Genomic DNA, 26,779 nt, shown 5'->3' with positions numbered 1-26,779 from the left:
GTCTTAATGTGTGAATGTGAATTCTATCTCAACACAACCCTCAGTCTTTGTGTTCACATGTGAATTCTATCTCAACACAACCCTCAGTCTTTGTGTTCACATGTGAATTCTATCTCAACACAACCCTCAGTCTTTGTGTTCACATGTGAATTCTATCTCAACACAACCCTCAGTCTTTGTGTCAGCGCCAACACGATGCAGCCAACGAGTCGTCCGCTCTGCAGCTGAAAAAAATTCATGAGTCACAGAAATGAATCTGATCGATGATGTAATGAATAACATTTAACTTTCATCTCCTCTGGAGTCAAAATTTACTTTGACCTTTCAGCGCTCACACAATTTTTAGAGCCTCCGACTAACCTAACCCCAGACGGCACGCTTTGAGGATGTGGCAAGAAACTGGAGAATCCAAGAAAACCAATGCAGACGTGGGGAGAACATGTGAAGTCCACACAGAAGGACTCTGTCCGAACCGGGATTCGAACCAGGAACGTTCTTTAAGATGAAGCGTTTGTGCTGACCCCTGCATCTTTGTGTAAAATCACGTGGAAAGAAAGGAGGAACGACCGTGCTTGTAAAGGTTTTTATATAAAGTACCTGTAACAGTTGATCAAATGATTCTTATGTCTCACATACATATTCATACATCCACATGGTAACAGACTGCAGCATCAGCACTCTAGTGTCACTAGTAGCCTTGACTTTTGTTCCACAAAGATTCTCGTTTGCACAACATGATTCACAAATGAAAAGGAAGAAAAAACTGCAATAACTTTGTCATCATCACCATAAACTTCACATGTTACACGATAGTTTTTTCGTCTTGTACGTGTTGCAAGATAAAATATGGCACATCGTTATGGGTCGGTCGACGATGAGAGGATGTAGAGGAGGAGACCGACCGCTCGCTTCCTCGTCTCTGCGTCTGCGCAGCTGGAAGGTCCGAACTGAAGCAGCTTCGAATGTCGGGACGTTCGCTCATCAGTTCTTTTGTTTCACAGAGAAAAACACCAGAACTCCTCTTGTCTGTCAAAAGCTGTCGTCCACATGATGAATAATCAATGTATATCTTAATATGTGTGTGTGTGTGTGGGTGAGAAGAGTAGAATTGAGTGTTCTTTAACATCGACCTGTTAGAGATTAGCAATCGTAGCTAAACGTTAGAGGCGGTTTGCTTGTTGCTGTCGTAAGAAGTAAGAACACATCTCAAGAGTTCGCAGCACGTTGTTGTCTTTGTCAGCTTTTCTAAAACCGTGAGAGTAAAAGTGCCGTTTGGACGAAGCCGTGGGTTTGAATCCGCTCTGACTGGCTCACTGTACCTGTCGTTAATTACCTGCAGGGCTCAGGGGCACATTCATTCATTTGTGTGGGGTTAGTGGTTACATTAAAAAAAGCCCTGTTCACAACTGGAGACAATCCTGGACGCTATCAGAGGTTCGGCTAATGTTTGCAGCTCTGCCCTGATATTTGTGAATCGTAGTCAGAATAATTCAGGATTCATTTGTTCGAAGCTGCAGAACGAGAACAACATGTTTCTTTACATTGTCCTGTCGTCTGAACGAATCTCTGGTGACGCTGCTGATGTTTTAAACCTGCGACTCAGCTTCAGTCTCTCAGCAGGAATCTGGTGCATGTTTAGGAGCCTTTTCAAATCATTGTCAACTGTGTGAGACGGAAACCAAAGGGACGTCATCAGGACACATTTCAACCAACTCACTGGGCAAATATTAGGTTGATGACAAGGACAAACAAAGAGGCTGATTGTTCGGCCTCAGCCTGAAGTCAAGGAGCCATTGTTAGAGAGAAAATCAGTAAATCAGAGCAACAGGAGCGGGAACTAAAGGATCTGTGGCTTAATGAACAATGAATGTTGAGATTCACCACAAGAACCAACAAGTATGAGTTCTTGATTTCAACAAAAGCAATCATCCTCCCTGGACGAAGAATTTAGGTTTCATCAACTCAGACTTCTTTCAATTTCACCTTTAAAGTTGCTTTATGTAAATTTTCTCTGTCGCCAAACGTGCAGTCTTGCTGCTGGCGGCGGTCGCTCGCCAAGACCCTCAGCAAGTGTTTAAAAGACAAAGAGTTATGTTCTGTCCTCTGATCAGTGCTACTTCCTCTGGACAGACTGGCGGCTACAGCGTCTCTCTGTTGGAATCTGATAAGGACAGCACGCTAACTTAAATAAATTAAATAATGAGCTTCAGAGGCTGCATTCTTCGAAGGACGCAGTCTACCCGGCACCTGAAGGAGGCGACCTTCGTGGGCCGTGTCGACCACAAACACCAAACTGAAATGATGTTCTGGTCTACAGAAGAAATCATGATAAGCATCAACAGCTTGTCCCATCCTTATTGCTGTCACTGTCTTCAAATGTAGCCTCTGAAGGATGCAGCTTCTTAAGGATGCAGCTTCTTAAGGATGCAGCTTCTTAAGGATGCAACCTTTTAAGGATGCAGCCCCTGAAGGATGCAGCATTTTAAGGATGCAGCCTCTGAAGGATGCAGCCTCTGAAGGATGCAGCTTCTTAAGGATGCAGCTTTTTAAGGATGCAGCTTCTTAAGGATGCAGCTTTTTAAGGATGCAGCTTCTTAAGGATGCAGCCCCTGAAGGATGCAGCCTCTGAAGGATGCAGCCCCTGAAGGATGCAGCCTCTGAATTGAGTCACAGCGACAGAACGGTAGAAATAGAAGCAAAGCAATGGTTAAGATTGGCGTTGCGTTCCTCGAGAAGAGACGGCTCCCACAGTCATGAAGTTTGATGCTGAACTGGAGAAAACATACACACAGCACCTTTAAATGATTCTGTTAACCTGCAGGGATATTTACGTTCTCACCCCCAAATAACAGCACAAACTAAAGAAGAATTATTCAACAGTCGTGTTGGGACTCGGAGGGATGCTACTTATGGACTGTTCAGCCCGTCAGAAACAGCTCGGAGGACGGATGTGCCAACAAGCTCGTTTCCCGTGGATTCATTCTTCATGTGCATATTTGTCTCATGAGGTCGGACTCTGGATCGAGGCTACATGTTAGTTTTTAACAGCGTGGTATCTACTGCAGCCCAGTCGCTTTGTTATCGGAACACAACCAGAGTGAAATCACCTCTCATGTGGAGACAGCAGCTCTGAACAGGCATCATTCTGCTTCCTCAATACTTTGATTCTTCATTTTCACATCAGACCAAAAATTAATAAACTCGAAAACACAACGCTGAGTGCTCCGGCTTCCCCCCCCCCCGACTCTTACAAGTTACATTTTGTGGCACATAAACTTTCCCTGCGCATTAACATCACTCTGAACAAAGTCTCTCTTCTGGTCCACAGATCTGATACCTGATACAACAACACTGTGAAAAGGTTTCTCCAGGAGAGTCTCTCTTCTTCAGCCGTCACAGACTTTGAGTTGGCTCATGTTTCTTTGTATTTCCTTTGTTTTGTTTTTTTGTACGAAATAACGAGTCTTTAGAACGATATGGCACAAGATCTCTGCCCCGCGTGAGAAGGCAGAGCTTTTCTAACATGGCAGACTTGGTGATGTGACATCATCAAAGCAGGGGATCTCCTCTCAGGAAACATCTGGAGCAGCTGTGTCCTAATTTAAAAATCGTCTGTTAAGGGGACGTTTCGCTGTAAAACCTGTTTTGTATTTTTTGAAAACAATTTAGTCCTGAAGGATCTTTTAGACCCTGGAATCAAGAGGACAGGTTTGATAAAGGACCAATGTTTGGATTTGCCTTCATGTGCAATCTGTGGATTCAACCATCCGTCCATCAGCTGAGTGGATGTCACATCACGGAGTCTGACTCGCAGCGGTTCAGCACGGTGAATGCTCAGTCTCTTCTGTAACGTGTGGTGCAGTGTGCCCAACACAAAGCAGCATGCTAGGAAACCTATAGAAGCACACATGCATATCAAACAACTGAATATTAAGCCGTCGGGTCAGCGGACCACAGAGTCTGTATACATGGGACAGCCGGGCTGGACGGCACCAGACCAGACTGACCGGTTCGTCCAGGTCGAAGTGGGGAGAAATGAGTGGCGAGGGGGGGAGGAGAGAGAACAGGGGTCCCTCGAGCTGAGCGGCGACACTGAAGCGATGCTTTGGAAGAAAGGTCACATCTGCCCCCGACCTCGCACATCTGGAATCTTTCATTCTGAGGTTTGTGGCTGTTGGTTCAGACAGATCGCATGATCCATGTCCTCCATGACTCAGCTCCGCCGATCATTCATACAGTGTGAAGCACCTTATTTCTGTCTTCCTTCAGGACAGCACCAATGCAGGACAAAGTGCAGGGGAAAAGAAGGAATGAAGTAAGTCCTCGTTTTCCCTAGAGGGGTCAGTATTGCATTTTCCCTTTATATTTTTGTAAAAGTAAACAGCTTTCAGCAGAACTCGTTTAATGATCGTTAATCTGATAAAACGAGTGATCTTCTAATTCACAGCAGATGTGTCTGGATAAACCCACATGTTCCCCTTTAAGTTCTAAACTTGATCTAAAACGAATCAATTAATCTGCTTCAGCACGATTACACCTAATCAGGATGTGAATTTCACAGTCCGGTCTGCCGACCAGTTTGCAGACTGGTTTTGTTCTGGTAGATTCTGGCTGGTTATGGTGAATTAGTTAATGCTCTTAAAGTCTCGCAGCCAGTGTAGGTGAGTGCAATAAGCTCGGGCAGGACAATAAGGGACAAGGTAAAAATGGAGTTGGCAATAAGCGGGTGGTCATGTGCAAGAAGATATGAGGTGACCTCATGCAGCGTGATTTGTATTTTTCAATACGCTGACATTTCCCTATAGCAAAAATGCCTGGACGCTATCACACAATATCAATATTCCTTATATTTATAATAATGTTCACCCTTGGTTCTGTAAATCTGTGTTGTCTGGCGTTTCTAAACCCAAATCGGGACTTTAACAGGAATCAGATTTCATGTCTGATCTCAGCAAACAGACGATAAATACTTGTTTCTCTCATCTCGTTCATGAAATATCATGAAGCCTGAAGTGCAGGCATGAGATCAAATGTGTCCCAGCCTTGTCCGTGTTGTCTTTTACATTGTTCGTGAAAATGTACAGAACATGTAACATGTCAAATAACGTGACCAGAACCAACGACCTCCGTCTGAGAGCCTGTGAGTGTTTATGTGGCTCAATATCACAATGAAATAATTTATCCTTAATCCCAGAAGCTCTTTGCTCTGAGTAACAAACAAGAAACTTGGTGAATAACAAACCAGTAGAGACGCCAGACAACAGCTCTACTCCAAGGTATCACTACAATTCTTCACATCAACCTATCAACTCCATCCATCTTTCTATCCATCCTCTCTTCCCCCCTCCCGTCTCCTTCTTATCGGTCGATGCCTATGAGGAGTTTGGTCTTCTCCTCCTCTTTCTTGCTCTCGTTCTTCAGGTCAGCAAACACCTGCGTAAAGAAGTGCGGGTCGGTGTTGATCTGGAGCATCTTGCCACTCATGCGGTTGATGATCTCCAGGCAGCGGTCCCAGAAGGCCTCCTTCTCCGCCTCCACCAGGAAGGGCTTCAGTGGGTAGGAGATCTCGTTGCCCATGTAGGAGTAGGACAGGTAGAGGCAGGTGAGCAGCGAGGCCTGCAGCTCGCGCTCGGAGGCCACCTCGGAAGAGACCACGTCGCGGCACAGCATGTAGAGGAAGACCACGTTGGCCGGAGTGATGAAGCCCTGATCCTGCCAGCCCTGCAGGAGCAGAGAGCGGTCCACGCTGCGCAGCCACAGCACCGGGTCCGTGGGGGACAGACGCTTGAGTCTGTAACATCGACGGCACAGGAACTCACCCAGGCTGCGCATCAGTTCACTGGTGGAGGCCTGAAAGAGACGGAAGAGAAATGTTTGGGGTAATGATGATAGAAGGTTTTCAAATATCCCAATTTATCGAATCTTCAACGACAGAAAAAAGTTCCTACCTGGACAATGACACGTTTTGGCGTGCCCGCTGCAGTGGACTGCTGGATCCCAGGGCCTGTGAGGGAGTTCTTCTTCGCAGCGACAGCAGCTACGTTAACCAGGGTCTTGGAGATGGGCAGGTGTGAGGAGGTAGTGGTGGTGGTGGCTGACGGGTCCTGGCTGGATGTGTAAGATGAAAGGTTGGCGCAGGACTGAGACTTCTTCAGCTTCAGGCTGTTGGAGGCTGAGTTGGCGTTGCCGTGTCCGTCCGGAGAGCTTCCTTTCCCACCGTCCCCGCCCTCTGACTGGAGCTTCTTGGAGCCCTTCCTCTTTGCCGAAACAGCCACGATTCGCTTCCATGGCAACACGCTGATAATGGAAGGCCGTTTCAGGGACTTTGCGGCTGCGGCGGCGTCCTTCGCGTTCTTGCTGTTCTGGACGGCTGTGTAGTGGCCGACCGTGGCCGGGCCGTCCTCAAACAGCGCTGCCTTTCGGTAGCTGGGGGACAGCGACAACGCTGTGCCCATGATGCCTGGCGAGGGTTAACGGGCGGACACGGCGGAGTGGGGGGCAGTGGTGGGGAAGCTCTCTGATTGGTCAAGACAAAGATCTTCAAAATGTCCCTTCTACAGGAAGTTGAACCTGTGCGCAGAGAACAGAAAGCAGTGTCAAAATGAAACCGATCAATTTAAAACATTTTACTTTTACTTCTACTTCCTTTACTTTTACTTCGAACCATCCGCTATCGATACCTCTTCTTCTTCTATAAACAACCATTCACACCTACGGTCAATTCAGAGTCTGCAATCAACCCAACATGCATCTGTGTTTGAACTGTGGGAGGGAGCTGGAGAAAGAAAACACCACCATGTCGCCCAATTCACAACTACTCCCCAAATTAATGAACTGAAGTGCTTTCAGTAAAGTCAGGGATTGAATCTCTGACAAAAGCTCTTGATTAAATTTAAATTGAAGCTTAACCCTCAAGTTTTTACTGCTGTTGAGAGAAAGGCTTCATAGTTGCTTCAATCACAGTTCATTGTCTTCCTCAGCTGATGAATCAGAATTAATGAAACTGCAGATCGTTGTCGCCTTCACAACATCAAACGTGTTGTGAAGGCGACAAGCTTTCCCTGACGAAGACCATGACGTGTGGTTGAAACCTCAAGAAGCTACAGGTTCATCTTGATGGAAGTTCAAGTCCAAAACCAAATTATAGCAAACATTCTCTCAGGGCACATTAGTAAGATCAGTACCTCAAAAATCCTAAAACCAAAAATAAAGAAGAGATTTTCTTAAACCTCAGGGTCCAGAGTTCTGGCTTCAATGAATCAGGAAGAAAACATGTTTAAATTGATAAATATTTTCCTGTGATTCATTAACGGAGCTCAGGAGTCAATGTTTTTATTATCTGACTTAGTCTCAGCGATATAAAACCTGAATATGAATTAATACCCAGGGATCAGATCACATCATCGGCAGCTTCCTCTCACTGTCAGTGAGAATTCCTCTGCATGAATTTCACTTGTGCTGGGATCGAATCTCCATCGAGTCCTGATGTAAAACCACGTTGTTGGCGTTTCTCTGGACACATGAAGCTGCTGAGGCCTCGGTGTTAAACCAGCAGCCTGGTGTGTTACATAAGGAGCAAGATGAGGCCACACAGGCATCATGAGAAACAAGTGAGCACGAGCATCCATCTTAGCTTCAAAATGGAAGCCTGGAAAACGCCCCCCACCCCCAACATAAGGCAGCTTCACAAACACACAAACACACACCATGCACATTCTACACAAACCAACTACAATGACTTGAATCCTGCATGATCCGTTTTTATACAATGAACTGAAAGAACCGCCACACGTCTGTCGTGTGGAGTATTTTCTGAGGCCTCCTCCACAAACAGGTTTGGTGTTTAATCATTTAAAGAACTGGAGGTTTGTGTTTTTACCTTCTGATCAATCTGCTCCTCGTTTCAAATCCATCTATCGCACCTTGCCCCTCGTGCTCACGGGCAAATGCGGTGAAAACGACGAGAGGCTTCTCCACCCGCACCGCAGGTCGCTGGTTCCCGCACCGCCCGCAGCCCGCAGGGTCCCGGGGTGTGAAGGCGGATCGGTCCCTGCAGAGATGTGAACCCTGAAGAGCGGCAGGCTCACGGGTCTGTGTCCCGGCTGCTGCCCCGCTCCTCAAATCTTCATCCGCTCCTCGGTGGGAATACAGATGCAAACCAGATGTGGATTCACCCCTGGAACTGGAAACGACTCTTCCATTGAGAAGCGACCATCTCTAATGTCCCGCTGCTGCAGTGATGACAGCTCACAAACCTCCGGCTCACACACAACAAGGAAAACACACAAAACAACACGGACCTTTATCGAGAGAGGAAAGATGGCCACTATGAAATCCAAAAATAGATGTGAGCTTAAACCCTCAGCGAGAGAGAGGGGGAGAGAGAGAGAGAGGGAGAGAGAGAGAGGGAGAGAGATGCGGGCATCTGCAGTTATTCGGGTTGGATGCAGGAGAGAAACGGAGCCCTCTGATTGGCTGAGGCCAGGATGCTGCTTCTGCTCAGCTCTGATACTATTGGTCCCCGGAACACTCCAGCCAATCAGAGAGGTCACTGTCCGAGGTGCTGAAACAGCAGAGAAGGCAGGGGAGGTGGATGAAGAAGAGGAGGTAGAGGAGGAAGAGGAGAGAGGGAAGAGGAGGGAGAGGAGATAGAAGTGATAAAGGAGGTAGAGGAGGAAGAGGAGGCAGAAGAGATAGAGGAGATAGAGAAGAGGAGGGAGAGGAGATAGAAGTGATAGAGGAGGGAGAGAAGGTAGAAGAGATAGAGGAGATAGAGGAGAGAGAAGAGATAGAGAAGAGGAGGGAGAGGAGGTAGAAGAGGGAAAGGAGGAGGAGGAGATAGAGGAGGTAGAAGAGATAGAGGAGATAGAGAAGAGGAAGAGGAGGTAGAGGAGGGGAAGGAGAAAGAGGAGATAGAGGAGGTAGAAGCGATAGAGGAGATAGAGGAGGAAGAGGAGAAGAGGAGGGGAAGGAGGAAGAGGAGGATGAGGAGATGGAGGAGATAGAGAAGGAAGAGGAGGTTGGAAGTTTGGTGAAAAAGTTGATCAGACATTTTATTCACTGAAATCAGTCAAACTTCAGTAACGCTCAGACCGTCCTTCATTTCCCATGATGCACTCTGCTGCTGGACACTCTTCACACTGTGGTCACTGCGTCACACATCGAACCTCAGATCAAAGTTCATGATAGAAGATATGATGTCATGGTCTTTATGGAGGTCTGGACCACAGTCACCGGCTGTGGCTCAGAGGGTAGAGTGGGTCATCCTCTACCAGATGGTCGGCAGTTCGACCCCAGTCTTCCTCATTCCACATGTCTGAGGAGTCCTCGGTGAAGATGCTGGAGCTGAACTTGCTCCTCTGGCTGTGATGTCCTCAGAGAACATCTCATGAGGATCCCACGTATTTGGGATCAGGTCATGACATCATCTCTATATTTAAGGTTGAACTCTAAACCTTCCTCTGTGATGAAGCTTTAACTATTATTAATGTTATTATTGTTGTCATTATTATTATTATTATTAGTGCTATTATTATCATCATTTAGTATCAGTAGTAGTAGTAGTAGTAGTTTTATCAGTACAAGTATTAATAGTACTGGATTGGTTTTTCTTATGTGCTTTCATTTTATTGTGGACAGAATTATTTCCTCAAGAAAACTGGTAACTCTTTAATTTTATATTAATCAATTTAATTAATGAAATCAGTAAATATTAGTAAAATACAAACAATATAATTGTTTTTAAACCCTTGGCAACAGTAAACTACACCACCCGTCATGCAGTTCGCGGCAGCCTCCATTGAGTTCCGGGTCACGGGGTTAAAAGCTGAGATGTTTTGGTTGTGGAAGCTGTGCTAACGTTAGCCTGGATGTTAGGACGGGTCTGTGTCTGTGTCCGTGTCAGTGCTTTTTAAAGATGGACGCGCTGCACAGACACAGGTCACTTTATAAAGGAACCACTCCGCCATGGAAGGAAACGTACCGCAGAGTAAGACGCACATCTGTTAGCCGGTGTTAGCTGGTGTTAGCTGGTGTTAGCTGGTGTTAGCCCGCTAGCCGTGTTAGCTAACTCTTGTCTCCCCCGGTTCCTCCAGCGCTGTGTGGACCGGCTGAAGAACAGCCGCTCCAGGCTGCTGGAGAGGTACCGTCAGACGGGAGAGAGCCCGCAGTGCAGCGGCTCCGGAGCCTCCATCATCGTCCAGGAGGTGATGGAGGAGGAGTGGAGCGCCCTGCAGTCTGAGGCCCGGGGACTGCCCTCCCTGCTGCGGCCAGAGGGGATGGCAGAGGTCGGTCTGTTTGTCTCAGCCCCCCCCCCTCTTCTGTTGTTAATAGATAGTGTAAGACACTGACAGGGGACATAGTCTAGTCTCAGTGTCTTGCTGCCTCTGGAAACTTCTGGACAACAACTTCTGAAACAATGCGAACCTTGACTTCATTTGTCCATTCTGTCGTTTGTAGCTGAGCTGCCTGCTTTTTAAAAATCCACCTGAGATTTCTGAACCTGGTGAATGTCCTCGTCTTTTTCTTTTGAACAGATGTTCAGTGTCATGAAAGAGTATGATGAACTAGCCGTCCTTGAAGAAATCCAACAGGAGCTCATGTCTCACGGTAACATGTTTTCTATAAACTGAATCTTCTCTCTGCTGTTTACAGTCATTGAGTTCTGCCTGATTACTGAAATCTACTCTTTCTATTTGTTATATGAAGGCGACAGAACCACTGTCTGTTGTACGGTCTAATGTATTGTGACATCCCTGATACTGTGGTAATCTCCGCTGATGTGAGATACAAAAGCACATGAAACAATCTGAGCTGTTTTGATTTCAGAAATGTCCATAATCGATGAGTATGAGAGAAACCTGCAGTTTGAGGAGCAGTTCATATCGTCTGTCGTGGAGGGGATGGAAGAAAAGCACATCGTTTGTCCCATTTGTCACAAGTGAGTCTGGGATTTGCTTTCATCAAATAGTTTGTCATGTTAGCATCTATGTGGATTAACTACAGCTAATTTAAAGTTTGACCATATGAAGCTGTTTCTATCCAGTTCTCAGCTTTAAGTGCTTCTTGTTTCTTGTAGGAACAACTTGAACATCAACAGTCATTTCATCTCCTGCCCCTGTGGGCTGTACATCAACACTAAGGTTTGTGTGTTTAATGAATGAAACAAAAACTGGGGGGAAAAGCCAAAGGTTCATTTACATGAGTGAATATTGTCCTCAAGCAAAATGCTGCAATGTTGTACCACCTGTCCTCAGAAACGGGACATTACTCCAGACGTCCTACGCCATCTGCTGGAGTCCAGGGTGTCGGAGCACATGGAGGACTGTCTGCACAACCCTGTGTTCTCTGTCGCTCCAGACACAGACAGCTCTCCAAACCTGATGATAAGCTGCCAGGTAAGGTGCATGCTCACTGCCAGGTCGTCCAGGCAGTTCACAGGGCTGTGTGATGAGACAATACATATTGTGTGATCGTGTAAATACATCTGTTTAGATTTTTTACAAGTTCATTGTTTCCTCTACTTTCAGGTCTGTGACTATCTGTCCATCGTTCTGTGAGAACGGTCACAACGATCATGAGTGACTCGACTCGTGAGATATGATTTTGAGTATTTTGTACTCTGTATATTTTGTGAAATAAAAACTATTTTAAATATTTAATGTGGAGTTGTTCTTCCCTCTTGTGCTGCTACACCGACAACCTATGAAGGCTTCACCATTTTATTTGATCTCTCATTCCCCGAGATACCCTCATTATAAGAAACATACGGGTTAGTGATAAACTGGCAGTGTATATGGGGAAACAGTCATAAATCATCAAATCAGGACTGAGACGACAGGAAGAGGCACAGAGGAAAGAAGGGCAGACACTTTCATAGTATTCAAAAGACAGTAGATAAAAGAAGAAGAAGAAGCATCAGAGAAGCAAAGGAAGAGGTGATATGAGGTTTAGTCATTCGGGTCTAAATAGCAGCCTGAAGATAATGAACAGATGTGACAGTTGTAATCATCAGGAAACAGTGGAGCATTTATCTTTTAGTCTTTCCACAATAAAAGAGACAGACACTTAAAAACTCAGTCCAAGGAAATAGTTCTACCACAGGTTTGATAATATCATAAACATTATCTATGAAATGTTTGTGGAAGCAGCCTTTTGTCGCTGTGCACCAAAGGTTAAAATGAGTTATCAGTGATGCAGAATATATTCAGGTTTCTAAAGAATACAGGAGTCTAGTTCAGAAGTTAGGTAAATATCCATATGTGTTTATTTTGTTTTTGTTTACTGGAAATACTTAATACAGATACTGTACAGCAGATATCACCAAGTGATGAAGAGTTGAGACAGTAGAATAAATAACTGAGGGTTTTATTCAATGAGCATAAACCACAAATAAGTTTCAGGGTATTTGTGTCAGTCATGTATTGAAGAGTTTTAACAGACATCTTCAGTTCATACGTTGATATGAGATTGATTATGAAACATTATCACCTGTGAATAAAGTGCTGATGTGAAACAATCGGGTTATTTATTGAAAATCAAGGTTTTATTCTCTGTAAAGTTTTCACCTGCATCATATTCAGAGGAAGAAGAAGAAGAAGAAGAAGAAGAAGAGGTGGTCAGGAGGCGGAGCTCGGCTGCACCTGTAGGGGGCGCCACAGCTGCTGACCGGAACCCAGCGGGGCAGAGGAAAGATGGCAGCCGCGGCGGTGGCTGAGTTTCAGAGAGCTCAGTCTCTTCTGGGGACAGACCGGGACGCGTCCATCGACATCTTACACTCGATAGGTAAACAAAGCACCCAGAGGGGGCACGTCGCATCCGGCTCCGACGCGTCGTTCCCCGCCGGACGGGTGCAGCAGCTCCGTGAGCCGCATTAGCAGCTAAGCTAAGCTAAGCTAGCCCGAGTGCTGGCCGTCTCCCTGCTTTTACACAGTGAGTCAGCAGCAGCGTGCTAGCCGGCTAGCGACACACCGGCTAGCTCCCGGGTGAAGCTAGCGCTAGCTTCCCACGCTCATTCATTTAACAGCGGCTCAGCTGACGGCTAGTGCACGTTAGCATCTCGCCCCGGACGCGTAGCTCTCTAACGTCACCGTCCGATTCTCCAGCGGTCGGCTCGCGGACCCGCTGAGCCTCTGTGTCGCAGCTGGGGCTCGAACACGGAGCTGTCACTGTGGTTCCATGTTTGATTTGACAGGTGTTCCACAGCTGGTTAGCATCCAGCCCGATGATGGAGCCTCACGTAATGTGAGGGGGAAGGGGGGGGCATCAGCTGTTTCTCTGTTTGTGTGTCACTGTGGATTCAATTACATCATCATGGTGTGTGTGTGTGTGTGTGTGTGTGTGTGTGTGTGTGTGTGTGTGTGTGTGTGTGTGTGTGTGTGTGTGTGTGTGTGTGTGTAGTGAAGCGGGACATCCAGGAGAGTGATGAGGAGGCAGTGCGGGTTAAAGAGCAGAGCATCCTGGAGCTGGGTGCACTGCTGGCCAAGACAGGACAGGCTGCGGGTAAACACAACACTCACTCACACACTCACTCACTCACTCTCACACACACACACACACTCACTCACTCACTCACTCACTCACTCACACACACTCACACACACACACACACACTCACACACTCACTCACTCACTCACTCACTCACTCACTCACTCACACACACACACACTCACACAAACACACTCACTCACTCACTCACTCACACACACACACACACACACACACACACTCACACACTCAACTGTGTCTGATTCATGAACCTTTCTCAGCTCAGTCAAACCACATGAGCTGGATCCTGACTCCAAGTTCACAGTCCAGGTTTTTCCACAGTTATCCTGAGACGGTTTTTCTTCGTGCTCACACTCAAGTCTACCCTGCTTGTGTGTCGGATGTGCTCAGATTATTCTGCTCAACAAGTCTCTCAAACTTCCTCCGCCAGTAGAATGCCGTGTGTGTGTGTGGGATGTTTCATGTGTGCGTTAGAAGCAACGTGAGCGAGGGGAGAAGAGCTGAAGCTCGAGCACAGGAAAGCCGAGCACAAGCTGGGTATATTTTAAAGTGAGAGCAGAATCTTCAGTGAGAGCATTACAAGATCAAAACATGAGAGCAACACTTTTTAATAAACCTACACACACTTCTATTCACCAGCCATAGAAGCAGATTGACCACGAGCTGTTTATAAGTTCGTCCCTCTTCTTCTTCTTCCTCCTCCTCTCATCGTCCTCTCAGAACTTGGGGGCCTGCTAAAGTATGTACGCCCCTTCCTCAACTCCATCTCCAAGGCCAAGGCAGCCCGGCTGGTCCGCTCCCTGCTTGACCTCTTCCTGGACATGGAGGCCGCCACAGGTCAGGAGGTCGAGCTCTGCCTGGAGTGCATAGAGTGGGCTAAAGCTGAGAAGAGGACCTTCCTCCGACAGGCGCTAGAGGTGAGACTTTCAGGTTTATCCTAACGAGCCTTTCACACTTGGAACCAGACAACTTTACTAAGATGCTTGATATCGTGGGACTTTTCCGTGGATCGTTGTCAAATCAAGATTTGGTTCAACTTATCCAGCTGACACCAAATGAATGGATAATCAAATTGATAACAGCATCAAACCAAAAGTCCATGAACTCTCTGAGGTTCCCACCGTCTTAATGTTTGAATCCAGCCGTTGAATCTATCAACTCAACATTTAATAGCTTTATAGTTTTTGTGAGCGGGTACTGACTGTCAGCATGTTGATCCTTGGTGTGTGTGAAATTCAGGTTTCAGACGTTCAACTTTGTAAAAACTTTAAAGTGAAGAACAAATATTCTATCTTGATATAATTCCTCTGCAAACAAACAGGTTCTAAACATGGCGCTGAGATTGTGTTTGTTTTCTTCTCTCCTCAGGCTCGTCTCATTTCACTGTATTTCGACACAAAGTGCTACCAGGAAGCACTACAACTCGGTGAGGCTTCACACACCATCACATCAAGTTCTCGTGCTCAATGAAATTTGTCGGATGAGATTCTTCATGAAGATCTGGAAACGTTGCATTGACTCTGTGCTTCCCTGTCTCTCTCGCTCTCTCTTTAGGCTCCCAGTTGCTGCAGGAGCTAAAGAAGATGGACGACAAGGCCCTGCTGGTGGAGGTTCAGCTGCTGGAGAGTAAGACGTACCACGCGCTGAGTAACCTTCCCAAGGCCCGTGCCGCCCTCACCTCTGCCAGGACAACCGCCAACGCCATCTACTGCCCACCCAAACTACAAGCAGCTTTAGACATGCAGTCAGGTACAACACGTGTTACCTCTACAACGCACAACGCAGAGTTAACGAGCGAATCGAAACATGCTGGAGGACGAAAACTCAAGTTTCTGTGGTCAACCTGACGTTTACTCTGTGTGTGTGTTTTCAGGGATTATTCACGCGGCAGAGGAGAAGGACTGGAAGACGGCTTACTCCTACTTCTACGAGGCCTTTGAGGGCTACGATTCCATCGACAGCCCCCGAGCCATCATAGCCATCAAATACATGCTGCTCTGCAAAATCATGCTCAACTTGTAAGTGGTGAAACATGACTGTCGATGATTTTATACCAATAGAAGCTGATAATAGTGGAGGGCAGCCATTCTGGAACTAATCGGCCTTTTTCTTTAAAGCTACTCTCAGACATGCCCCATTTTTCATTTTCAGGCCAGACGATGTCCAAGCCCTCATCAGCGGGAAGCTAGCTCTCCGGTACGCTGGCAGAGAGGTATTCCCCCAGCACTTGAATTCTTATTTAAATCAATCGCTCCGCCAAACAGTGACTGTCAAGTTGAATTATCTTTTGCTTCTGACACTAATGTGCTGATCGGAGACGATGAAATCCTGTGACTGCTGGAATGAATGAGGTTTGAATCTGACAAAAGCCAGAAGTTAGTGGGTGTGTGTTCTTCTTCTCCTCCAGATGGACTCTCTGAAATGTGTGGCACAGGCCAGCAAGAACCGGTCGCTCGCAGACTTTGAAAAGGTTTGTGTCTGGAGTTCGATGCCGCATGTTTAACAACATTGATAATTGAAGTGCCGTCTCTCTCCTCACCCGTGATTAACATGTCTCACTCCCACCGTCTCTTAGGCACTGACAGAGTACAAACCTGAGCTGAGTGATGACCCCATCATCAGCACCCATCTGACCAAGCTGTACGACAACCTGCTGGAGCAGAATCTCATCAGGGTCATCGAACCTTTCTCCAGGGTCCAGGTAAGATCCTCACACGGTTCTGGCAAAGAATACTCAGTTAATAAAGTTTACTCTTGTGGGTTTAAACTTTGTGTTCTTCTCTTATCTCCCACAGATAGCACACATTTCCTCCCTCATCAAACTCTCAAAGGTACATTTTAGTTTTTCTTTTACATTTTTAATTTTCATGCCACACAATGAGTTCAGAGGTTTCCACAGTGAAACACAGTCTGGATGTGTCTGACTTACAGGGAGACGTGGAGAGGAAGTTATCACAGATGATTCTGGATGAGAAGTTTCACGGTAAACATCAGTTTTATTCAACTTAATCGGCTTCCCTGGATTTCACTTTGCTTGATCGATAACTGGTGTGAAGATGATTCGCTGCAGCTGCTTCGTGCCATTAAAGTTCAAAATGCTTCATCCCCTCATCGTCCTCTAAACAGCTTTTCTCTCTCTCTCTGTCCCTCACCATCTGAACTGACAGGTATATTGGACCAAGGCGAAGGCGTCCTGATTGTCTTCGACGAGCCAGTTGTGGACAAGACGTACGAGGCGGCCCTGGAGACCATTCAGAACATGAGCAAAGTGGTTGACTCGCTCTACAACAAAGCCAAGAAGCTCACATAAGGTCTGTGTGTTAATTATATAAATGAAATGTTGTGGAAACCTCAAAATATATCACGACTCAACGGGACGACCGCTTCACTCACATGTGCTGCTAAAAATACACGTGTGCTAACTGTCCGGTCAAACTTAAAACATTGTATTCCTGTAAATTTTGTGTTCACTGTCCTCAACCAGTCTTCGTCTCCCCCCCCCCTCAGAGAGAGCGAAGTGTCCGTCCTCCTGTCCGGAGTGATGTGGACAAGTCAGACCTCCGTGGATCGCTCACTTCAACCCAGGAGGGGACGGAGGAGGGGAGGAGCAACGAGGAGAGTACAAACACTCAACAATCCAGCAAGCAAATGAACCAGCTGACCAACTGAAGACGAACCCACAGATCAACAATGTGACGGGGGACACACAGCCCCCGACCCCCCCCCCCCAGTCCTCTGCTCGCCCCCTCCTCCCGGTCACTGTCTCTTCCTTCTAATCTGGCTGGGGTTGATCTGGCACAAAGTGCTCCTCCCTATGGACAAATCCAGGCACTGCGCCCCTCTTCTCCCTCCACTGGTTTGCACTGTATGTTAAACTGGACAGGCTCCCTCCCTTCCTCCCCCTTTCACCTCCCCCCTCTGTTTCTCTCTGCACTGGCCATCAGGGAATCTTGTAAAATAACAATAAAGAAAACCTATACCGTACTTAAACTTACATATATTGTAAAAAAAAAAAAAAAAAAAAACCTGCTTGCCCTGTTGTCAGCGATGTTCAGACCGTTCGTTAACATCCGTCCTGAGCGATCCAATCACACGTGGTCCGTACGTTCACTGTTGAATGCAGCCAATGGGATCTGAGATCAGATCTCGTGGTCTGAGACAAAACGGAGGACCGCCCACTCAGCTGATAGTTTCTGACCCGCCACCAGAATAACTCAATAATAGAATAACTAACGTGTTTTAACACCTGAGGTGACGACTCACACCTCATGTCGATGAGTCATGTCTCGTCCACCAGCTGGCAAAGCAAAACCTAAACACCAACTTTAACACCTCCGTTAATTCCCTGATCTTTCTGTTTGTGGTTTGTAGTATCTGCTTTCTGTTGGGTCACGTTGATCCTCAGGTTTGTTAGTGCGGACGGGGGTCAGAAGCGATGTGGAGTTTTGTTTTGGAACAGAAGTGACGTGTGAATTAATTTGCGTACAGAGCAGGGAAGTGAAATCCAACAGACGAACTCAACGCTGAACATTTGTGATCGATCTCTCAGGACGGACGATATCAGGGCAGTGGTGGGTCGGTCGGTCCGTCCCTCTCCGGATCCGACTCTTTCTGTCAGCCGACCCTGAGAGTGAATGTTTGAAATTCTGATTTCCTCACACACGTCTCCTCTCCCTCACCTGATTCACCCTGACTGCTCAGACTCAGTCACAAGGCATTCTGGGATTCGTGGACCATACAGGGAATTTTCTCTTCTAATCCACCACTCGGGGACCACACCACAGAGAGAGGACACTCATCGACACACCGGGGTCTCCATACACCTCTCTCCCCTCCCACTTCCTGTTTGTATATACAACAGTTGCCAAGCATCATCCAAGGCCTGATTATAGTCAAAGTCTTTTTCTTTTTTTTTTGTAATGTTTAAAGAACAGAGTGAACCTTGCCACCGAGAGCTCGGTTAGTCACGCAAAGTGCTTTTTGACGCTCGACACGTGACTGGAGAGAGAACTCTTTTCGTTGTGAGATGTGGAAAAGGGCGGGTTACGCTGAAGAAAAAAATCAAGCTGTACATTTCTGGGAACTAAATTTTGAAAAGATTCGGGGGTTTACCGTATATGACAGAGAAAGACAAATGCTAATAAAAAATAAAAAAAATGAACTGAAAACTGTAACGGATGTGATTTCAGGATCCTGCAGAGGAGTCAACCTTCTGTGTGGTTCTCAGATCATATGAGTGAAGCAGGGAAACGTGATTTGGTTTCTCCTGTACTCAGCTGACTCTAGACCTGCTTATCGACCATGCAGAGTTGTGTGTGTGTGGCTGAGGGTTCATGTAAAATGATTGTACAGTGACTCATTTTAACTGAAGTAACAGTTTGATTAAAAAAGAAAAAATGTGCTCTTGAGTTTGTTGGAACACTTGAACTGTGCATTTTTTGAAAACAGAGACGATGGTGAACGTCTCACTCGACTGCGGACAAGTTGTTGTCTTTTAATCACAAAGGCCGGTTCACCACTGGTCGATCAGACCTGAGTGGGTTTCTAACATCGGCTGCAGCGTTCTGCTCCTTGTCTCTTCGTGGTTCGGGTGCAGGACTTATGGATGTTGTGCTAAAACTCCTGCAGTCTTCCTCCAGCCTGGTTCTGCCTCAGATGTTCACGTCCGCACACCAGAGCCTCCCGAGTTCTGTCAGTTCCAGAGGACCAGCTGCGGTCTCAGGGCGGTGGAGACACTTTGTGATGGGACTGAGAGCGGTTGGCCTTCGTCGGTGTCTCCCTTGCCCCAGCTGAACCCTTGTGTTGCTGCACATCAGGAAACAAACCAGCCGAGTTTAAAGCTGCAGTTTCCAGGAGGCTCAGTAGTGACACCTGGTGACCAGATCATGTCATTTAACCAAAGTGAACTCTTTAAACGAGATGAGTTAATCTTTCTCTGTTGTGTTTCTTAAATGTTTTTTTTGTTTTATTTCAGGTTTTAGGATTAAGAAAGTATAATGGAAACTGCAGAACTGATCATTTCACTTCATATTCTCGTCAGACTTGTGTCTGTACTTCACAGTGAGGAAGTTGTGCCGCTCGTGTTTCAGCCCTCTTGTGTATCTGCTGTGTTTTATACACCTGGGGTTTTCCCGTGGGCTGCTTCTCTTCCCCGGGGCATGGCTGGAGCCCGCGGGCCCAAAGTCAACACATGCAAAGAAGGAGAAGCCGTTTTCAAATAAACCTTAATTAACTGCAAATAACTCCCAACGAGGGCCGACGACAGCTCTTCACCTCCGCATCTGCATTTGAATGGGAGGCAGCGCTGAAAGCTGGTGCGTAAACATCCTTATCACCATTACGCACGGCTCTCCCGGTGGATATCTCCGGTCTGTGGATATTCTCGGATGTTGTTGAGTCTTCCTGATGCTCTATGTTCAAGTGAATGTCAGTCGGAAGAGTTTACTGGTTTGCCAAGTGTCGGGGCGCCCTGCTTCAGGCCCGAGGAGAGGCTTCACATGGAGGTTTTTGTGGGGAGAGGAGGGAGCCAGACAGGCGACAGTCAGCTCTGTCTTGGCCTCGGGGCAGAGGTAGGGAGCGAGCGGGCGGACCAATGAGAAGGAGACATCCACTCCCCTCAGTCCTGCCCGGCCCGGCTCAGCTCGGCGCACCCTGTAATTAGGAGCTCTGGTTGGGTTGGGCGCCGCCACCGTGGACATCCTGGCTGCTGCTGCGTCAAGGGAGTTTGGGAACGCCAGCTCCAGACTGCGAGAGGATTTGTGAACTCAGCCACCGGTCCCGAGTTCAGAGCAAACAACAGAGCAAGAGAGACATGAACGGACAACCCTCACCTGTGTTCGAGGAGAAGAAGCCCTCGCTCCCCGTGGCTGGCAGCTCCATCTCGGCCACCAAGGCTTCACCGACCCTGCCGGAGTCCTCGTCCACAGACATGGGCTTCTACAGCGGCCAGAGCGCGCTCCACGGCGGCTCGCAGGATTTCTACCCGGCTCAGCAGCAGCAGTACGCGGCTCAACACATGAACCCGTACGCGTACCACCACTACAGCCTGAGCGGGATGGCTGCCGGCGGCGCGTACCCGGTGGGCAAAGCTGAGTACCCGTACCCGCACGCAGCGTACCGGGAGCACGGTGCGTTCGGCCGGGAGGTGCAGTCCGCGATGCAGGACGGAGGTGAGTTCAAGTCCAGTTAAACCTTCTTCATGTTTCCTCTGAGAACAACGTGACTCGTTACTGAACATCGATCATTGGATGGATATCGACTTTTAAATGTAAAGTCTCCAAACCCGCTGCGTAAAGCGAGAACGACAGATCATCTCCATCTTTGTCACAGAAGGAGACAAAGTGCAGTGGACACCTGAGGACAGCGAGACAAGAGAAGTCCTCATGTGTTACCATAAAATAAAATAAAAATAAAATAAAATCAAGAATCAAATCAGGACCAAATAATTCAACTTATTTAAAATGTTGTGTGTCTGAAGCTCTTTTAACCACGAGCACCTGACTGTCCATCATCACAGGATTATCAAGTCAAACACACCTGGGACACAACTCACTTCACTTCATTTTCAGCTTTAACAAAAACAGGATTTTTACCATAACAACCACAACTGTGACTGAATCACTCAGAAGTGTCTGACAACAGAAGCAGTCAGACACTTTTATCAGTGTTCTAAAATGTTTAATACTTTTATTTGCTCAGGAAAACCCGAGTGTTTAATGGAAAACTAACTTTAACTAACTTTATCTTCACCCTGAGCTGTGATCACACAGTGAGATCTGGTTGATGGATCTCTGGAGTCCAGGTCACAGAGTGAGAATCTGAGATGACTGGAGGAAGAACTCGTAAAGGAAGTGTTCTGGTTTTTCCCTCACACACACATCTGAGTTTCTGTAAAGTTAAATGACTTCGAGGAAACAGGAGAAAACATTTAACATTTAAATGAGGATTATTGTTCGGCTCAGTGTGACGGAAACTTTTATTCTGTCTGAATTTCTCTGAGCTTTTATTCAGTAAATATACAGACGAGCCCTGAAGGTCTTCAGGAGGCTGACGACACGAGGAACTGATTCATTTACACACAATTTGTCTTCCTACAGATAATCTGAACATAAATCAAGTAGGATAATGTGAGCGACGGGATAAAACCTGATGAGAGGCTTCATGTCCCTTTAGTGAACTTCAGAGGAATATTACATAAAGTCATTATAAACCCAACACGTGATCCTATAATGGTATAATAAGAACATGGAGGTCAACTCCTTGGCTCTCTGGCTTCTCCTTTGAGTTCCGCCGCTCTGTGTTCAGAAGCTTTTTTTCCTCCTGGCTTCTTCTCGAGCTTGGAAGGTGTCTCTGTGCAAACCACAGAGCAAAAACAAACTCGACAGACTGGTGTGCTGTTTTTGACATTCCTGTTGGGAGTTGACTCCTGGAAATGGCCTCAGGGGACTTTGGCCCACAGCCACGCACATCAGGTGTCATGACACGTCAGTCAGCCTTGGCCTTTGAATCATCCAACAAGGACGGCTCCTTATCACGCAAGGTGGCCACACCCTGACAAACACACAAGCAAACAAACACACAAACATCTCAGCGGCTCTCAGCTTCCTTTTAAAACGAAAACACGTTTTATTTAGCAACAGGAGAAAACATGTGGCAAAGAGAATAAATGATGTGAAGTAAAGAAATACTAACGTCCTCAAACTCCCAGCAGATCTCACCACAAACAGAAGGATTCCCCTGGTTTTTTAAAAAAATAAATCATTTTGAATTTGTGTATTTTATTTTCTCCCAACATGAAGTTCGAAATGTTTAACCACAAATAAAAATGTTGGTCCGAAAGTGCTGCAACTAAATAATCTAAATGCTCACAAATAAGAACAATTGGTAGAAGTAAAAAAAAACACACAAAACCAAAGTGGATGCAGGGATAAGAGCCTGAAGAGGCAGGATGTGTAGAGCGGCCTCCAGGCTACTTGAAAAGCACCTATAAATCTCTGTCTCCCTCCCCGGCTGTGGGAGACACTCAGACCAAAATTATAAGTTCAGAGCTCTGGCGGAATTTCTTTGAAATGTCGGGGCTGTAGCGGCCGAGGTTATTTTGGTGCCACAACTTCTCTGCAGTAAAAGCTCTGCGGAGACCCGGCACGCAGACTCACGCTTCTCACTCTGCACACAGTGAAAGAAGAGCCAGACATGGAGGTCCGCATGGTCAACGGGAAGCCCAAGAAGGTTCGCAAACCCCGGACCATCTACTCCAGCTACCAGCTGGCCGTCCTGCAGAGGAGGTTCCAGTCGGCCCAGTACCTGGCGCTGCCTGAACGGGCCGAGCTGGCGGCGCAACTGGGCCTCACGCAGACTCAGGTGAGTGGACGCCCGGTTCAGTGACGCAGGAAGTCACAGGAGGTCACAGGAAGATGTGGAATGAGGTTTTCAGTGTCAGCTGAGGTCGAGCCACCGACAGGAATCTGAAGAGTCGAGAGATGAAGTGAGATCTGAAACGTTTCCACAGAATTCGGCGTCAGGTTCTGTCGCTGCCTCGTGAGCTCGGTGACTCGTCAGTTTTTTAGTTTTGGCAGCGTTGGAACATTCAGGTTAACCACAGAGAGGTTGGACTGTCACTTTAATTGGTTCAATCAAAGAAGATGAAAGCACTTTTCAATTTGTCACTGATGGATTAGAAGTGTAGGGCGCGTGTCAGGAGAGATCAAACGGCGGCTCGAGCCACAGACGCAATGTTTCAGACGTCAAACGAAAAAGAAAAAACTGGAGTTGACGATTGATGGAGTCGATCAATGAGAAACCATGAGCGGTGTGAAGAACATATGAAGAGTTAGAATGAAGTGACGGTGGAAGAATAAACTTTCAGTTTCACGAAGTCTCTTAAATTACAGGGAGACACTTTATTATCATCATAAACTATAGATGACAGCCTACAATCAAATATTAGAATAACAGAAGGAACTTAAACACAACGCAGAACAAAACAATATCACACAGAAAATTAATTCAAAACAAAAAATGTAATTAAAACCTACGTGGAAGAAAGTAAACTATAGAAATCCAGTTGGACGCAGTGGTTTGCCAGGATGTAGGAAGATCTGAGGCGGCGCTGCCTTCGTTCTGCCTCAGTCGCTCTGGTTTACACAGTCGTGCTCTTCCTGCCCTTATGATTTACCACAACATGAATTATCTTGGCTCAAGTGATAAAAGGAAAATCTGGCTGCACCGGTTGTTTTATCACTGCTCCTGTAAATCATTGCTCCGCTTTGTGCTTAGAAAACAAAGGCCGGAGCACGACAGCACTCGAAACATGTGATTGTCATGTCACTCAGTCTGAGTCGCTCCATGAGTTCAGCGTTGTTTATACAAATCTTAGCTATAGAATCATATTACAGTGAAAGGAGCTGCCAGTAATCCAGGATAGACCACGTGCAGGTTAGAGATATCACTGTCACCTCCTCCTGGTTTATGACGAGCTGAACAAAAGATCTGATAAAGAAGCTCAACTAGAAATAACAACAGTTTACATGTGAGGATCTGAGTGACGCTCTGTGCTCCAGATAATCTCCAGACGTTCTCCGACGTTAACCTCAGACTGATCGAATGTGTTCGTTAGCAGGATCTGTTTCTGGACGCATGACGAGTTTGTCCACTTTTGTGTTTTAGCTTCTTTCTGAGTCAGAACCAACGTCTCCTGAAAAACAGAAACAATGAGCTCAAAGGAGCCTCAGAGGAAAACCCCGCCTTCTTGTAATTGTCCTCTTCGATGCTCCTCCCTCCAGGTGAAAATCTGGTTCCAGAACCGTCGCTCCAAATTCAAGAAGCTCTACAAGAACGGAGAGTTTCCACTCGGGGAAATCGAGCACAGCCCGGAGGCCAGCGATTCCATGGCCTGCAACTCCCCCCCCTCCCCCGCGGTGTGGGAGAGCAGCAGCAACACAAACAACAACAACAACAACAGCAACACAATCAGCAGCAGCACAAACAGCATCAAGAGCAATGCCCTGCTTGAGCCGACCAGCAGGGGGCAGGGTCCCTACCCGCCTCCTGTGGATTCCTCGCCCACCTACATGGGCGAGTTCTCACATCAGAACTGGTACCAGCAGCAGGGGGCGCATTTGGGCCTGCCGCTGCTGGCGCCAACGCACCACACGCCATCCACGGCGCCGTCCGCCGCACAGAGCATGGGAGCTGTGTACTGACACAAGGACGCTGCTGAGCAGTGTGAACGGAGCCCTGGGGGCTGGGGGTGGGGGCGGGGTGCTGTTTTCTGACGTCATCACACACGGGTCACGACTGTAAAACCTGACACGCATGTTGTTTAACAGGCTCAAATGTACACAGAGGAAAAAACTCCTGGCCTCAGTTAACCTCCTCGTCGGTGACGCTCGTCATCACGCGGAGCACCGGAGGAGCGGCGCGGGGGGGTTTTCGGTGCAGACGCTCGTACTGACCTTTTTTTATTTGAATTCACAGAAAATATTTTGTATATTTAATATTTTAAATCTGACGGTATTTATGTCAAACACCATTTGAACTGTTAAACTGAGTACTACTGAAATTCTCCCAGGAAATTAGCGTAAACGGTAAAAAAACTACGTCAACATTGCGTCACCATGGACCGAACGATGTCTGCACATGTTTTATCAAAGCTTTATTACACAACAGACACACGTGCACGCTGTCAGACGGGAGGTCTCACTCGGATTCAAACGTACGCACAACGACGACGTCGTGGACAGAGTTGTATTGAACCTTCCTGTCTCAAGGGGGCGCTGTGGGAATCTGATAAACTGTCGTAAGTGATGTCACATGATTCAGACGAGTTTACCAGACTTCCGTCGACTCGTCTCAGTTTGAGGCGACACGCCTGAATCTCTGTCAGGGGTTGAGTTGCATTGTGGGGGATGTAGGCGCCAGGCTCACGCATTACGTCAGGTGTGATACAGAGGGAGGAGTCAGCTCCTCTTATAATGGTGTTCAAGGTTTATTTGATTTTTAAAGTCAAACAATTTACTTTAATATTAAAAAAAACAAAAAATGATAAAAGAATAAAGGGATAAAAGGAATTCTTATATTTATGATTCTTCCGCGTTTCTAGTGAAGCCACATGGACGTCTGCTACACGTGTGATTGAAGGCGTGTGTGATGACATCACGGTGTCGGTGACTGGACGATGTCAGTGATAAAAAAACAACTTGTGTGATTGAATGAAGTTTTATTACGAACCTTTGGATGAATGTTTACAGGATGTGATGTATTTATTATAATCTGTCATGAAATAATCTTTATTCACGATTCAGCCGCTCGTTGTCATCGCTGATAAAAGACATTCTCACAGATTCGTCTTTTCTTCGTGTATTATTCAGAGTTAAAGTCTCTGCAGGGATTCAGTGTGTCAACGCACTGTCTGCTGCAACTCCCATAATGCAACTTGGCAGTGTATTTCAGTAAACCCTGCTCTCCAGATAAATGCCACATGTTTTAAACTTCTTGTTTTCACTCTTTAAATTTGTGTTTAACCTCCGAACCAAAACTGGAACATCAGAACCAACAAAACTTCTCAGTGACGTTGTGCGACAGTTTTTTGCGGCTGTGAAATATTCTGCACCGCATGAAATCTGATCTTTAAAGTTGTTGCAGTGAACCTTTAATTCAAGTTCACAGACACAACGAGGCCCAGAAATACCCAGGAAGAGAAACAGTGACGGCGAGTTGGAGTTTAAAAGTCTAAAATCAGTTTTATATTTTGTGTTAACATGTGTTGTACTCAGGTCTTTTATTTATAGAGTCAACTGCAAATCAACGCAGTTCAGTTTATGCAAAAACATTTATGTTTCAGAAATTGAGTTAAAAAATAAAATGTCTTTATTTGACTAACGTGTTTGTCTCTGTGTGTACTTACCTGCAAACACACACACTCAGACACACACAGACAGACACTCAGACACACACAGACACTCAGACACACACAGACAGACACACACAGAGGAGTTGATGGTACTTTCCTGTCCGTCACAGCGACTCACACAGGCTGCACTCGTCTATATGTGATACAACTTACAGACACGCACATGCACACGTGTATGTGCGTGTCTGGGAGGTTGTGGGAGGTGACGGAGCAGCAGACACTCTGGAGTCTCTGGATACTAATAACACACTGCTGACACACACTGAGGGTGTACACTGCTTTCATGTGGCTCGCCCAGAAACGAGTGTGTGTGTGTGTGTGTGTGTGTGTGTGTGTGTGTGTGTGTGTGTGTGTGTGTGTGT

General features: G+C 46.7%; 4 protein-coding genes across 4 annotated transcripts; 3 read left to right on the top strand and 1 right to left on the bottom strand.

Moving 5' to 3' along the window:
- Positions 1-569: 569 nt before the first annotated feature.
- LOC109646495 (cyclin-dependent kinase 5 activator 1-like) lies at positions 570-9,837 on the bottom strand. The gene is made up of 3 exons (XM_020112240.2): positions 7,880-9,837; positions 5,949-6,570; positions 570-5,850 (listed from the first exon to the last, which is right to left on the bottom strand). Exons 2-3 carry the CDS (start codon positions 6,453-6,455, stop codon positions 5,359-5,361), a joined length of 999 nt encoding a protein of 332 aa, XP_019967799.2. The 5' UTR covers positions 6,456-6,570; positions 7,880-9,837; the 3' UTR covers positions 570-5,358.
- Positions 9,838-9,852: 15 nt separating this feature from the next.
- On the top strand, positions 9,853-11,660 carry rpain (RPA interacting protein). Its single transcript, XM_020111988.2, has 7 exons — positions 9,853-9,988; positions 10,095-10,286; positions 10,536-10,608; positions 10,828-10,939; positions 11,078-11,141; positions 11,256-11,396; positions 11,529-11,660. The coding sequence occupies exons 1-7, from the start codon at positions 9,917-9,919 to the stop codon at positions 11,556-11,558; spliced, it is 684 nt and encodes a 227-aa protein (XP_019967547.2). The 5' UTR covers positions 9,853-9,916; the 3' UTR covers positions 11,559-11,660.
- Positions 11,661-12,621: 961 nt separating this feature from the next.
- Positions 12,622-18,908, top strand: LOC109646260 (26S proteasome non-ATPase regulatory subunit 11A). The gene is made up of 13 exons (XM_020111987.2): positions 12,622-12,783; positions 13,399-13,500; positions 14,228-14,424; positions 14,876-14,933; positions 15,062-15,256; positions 15,381-15,525; positions 15,659-15,719; positions 15,915-15,977; positions 16,083-16,208; positions 16,303-16,338; positions 16,439-16,490; positions 16,675-16,818; positions 17,015-18,908. Exons 1-12 carry the CDS (start codon positions 12,693-12,695, stop codon positions 16,815-16,817), a joined length of 1,269 nt encoding a protein of 422 aa, XP_019967546.1. The 5' UTR covers positions 12,622-12,692; the 3' UTR covers position 16,818; positions 17,015-18,908.
- A 179-nt stretch (positions 18,909-19,087) lies between these two features.
- LOC109645826 (homeobox protein Dlx3b-like) lies at positions 19,088-26,382 on the top strand. The gene is made up of 3 exons (XM_020111489.2): positions 19,088-20,676; positions 22,683-22,867; positions 24,289-26,382. The coding sequence occupies exons 1-3, from the start codon at positions 20,319-20,321 to the stop codon at positions 24,706-24,708; spliced, it is 963 nt and encodes a 320-aa protein (XP_019967048.1). The 5' UTR covers positions 19,088-20,318; the 3' UTR covers positions 24,709-26,382.
- Positions 26,383-26,779: the final 397 nt, after the last annotated feature.

Source organism: Paralichthys olivaceus, chromosome 5, assembly GCF_024713975.1.
Source record: "Paralichthys olivaceus isolate ysfri-2021 chromosome 5, ASM2471397v2, whole genome shotgun sequence".
NCBI classification, from domain to species: Eukaryota; Metazoa; Chordata; class Actinopteri; order Pleuronectiformes; family Paralichthyidae; genus Paralichthys; species Paralichthys olivaceus.
Note: the sequence above shows the minus strand (reverse complement) of the source record. Positions and strands in the feature narration are given on the sequence as shown.

Coding starts and splice junctions, on each gene's coding strand:
- LOC109646495 (XM_020112240.2), bottom strand. CDS start 6,455: ATGGGCACAGCGTTGTCGCTGTCCCCCAGCTACCGAAAGGCAGCGCTG. Junction 5,851..5,948: donor CAAAACGTGTCATTGTCCAG/GTAGGAACTTTT, acceptor CGTCTCTTTCAG/GCCTCCACCAGTGAACTGAT.
- rpain (XM_020111988.2), top strand. CDS start 9,917: ATGGACGCGCTGCACAGACACAGGTCACTTTATAAAGGAACCACTCCG. Junction 10,287..10,535: donor GGCCAGAGGGGATGGCAGAG/GTCGGTCTGTTT, acceptor TCTTTTGAACAG/ATGTTCAGTGTCATGAAAGA. Junction 11,142..11,255: donor GGCTGTACATCAACACTAAG/GTTTGTGTGTTT, acceptor ACCTGTCCTCAG/AAACGGGACATTACTCCAGA.
- LOC109646260 (XM_020111987.2), top strand. CDS start 12,693: ATGGCAGCCGCGGCGGTGGCTGAGTTTCAGAGAGCTCAGTCTCTTCTG. Junction 15,526..15,658: donor TGCAAAATCATGCTCAACTT/GTAAGTGGTGAA, acceptor TTTCATTTTCAG/GCCAGACGATGTCCAAGCCC. Junction 16,209..16,302: donor AACCTTTCTCCAGGGTCCAG/GTAAGATCCTCA, acceptor TATCTCCCACAG/ATAGCACACATTTCCTCCCT.
- LOC109645826 (XM_020111489.2), top strand. CDS start 20,319: ATGAACGGACAACCCTCACCTGTGTTCGAGGAGAAGAAGCCCTCGCTC. Junction 20,677..22,682: donor GTCCGCGATGCAGGACGGAG/GTGAGTTCAAGT, acceptor CTCTGCACACAG/TGAAAGAAGAGCCAGACATG. Junction 22,868..24,288: donor TGGGCCTCACGCAGACTCAG/GTGAGTGGACGC, acceptor TCCTCCCTCCAG/GTGAAAATCTGGTTCCAGAA.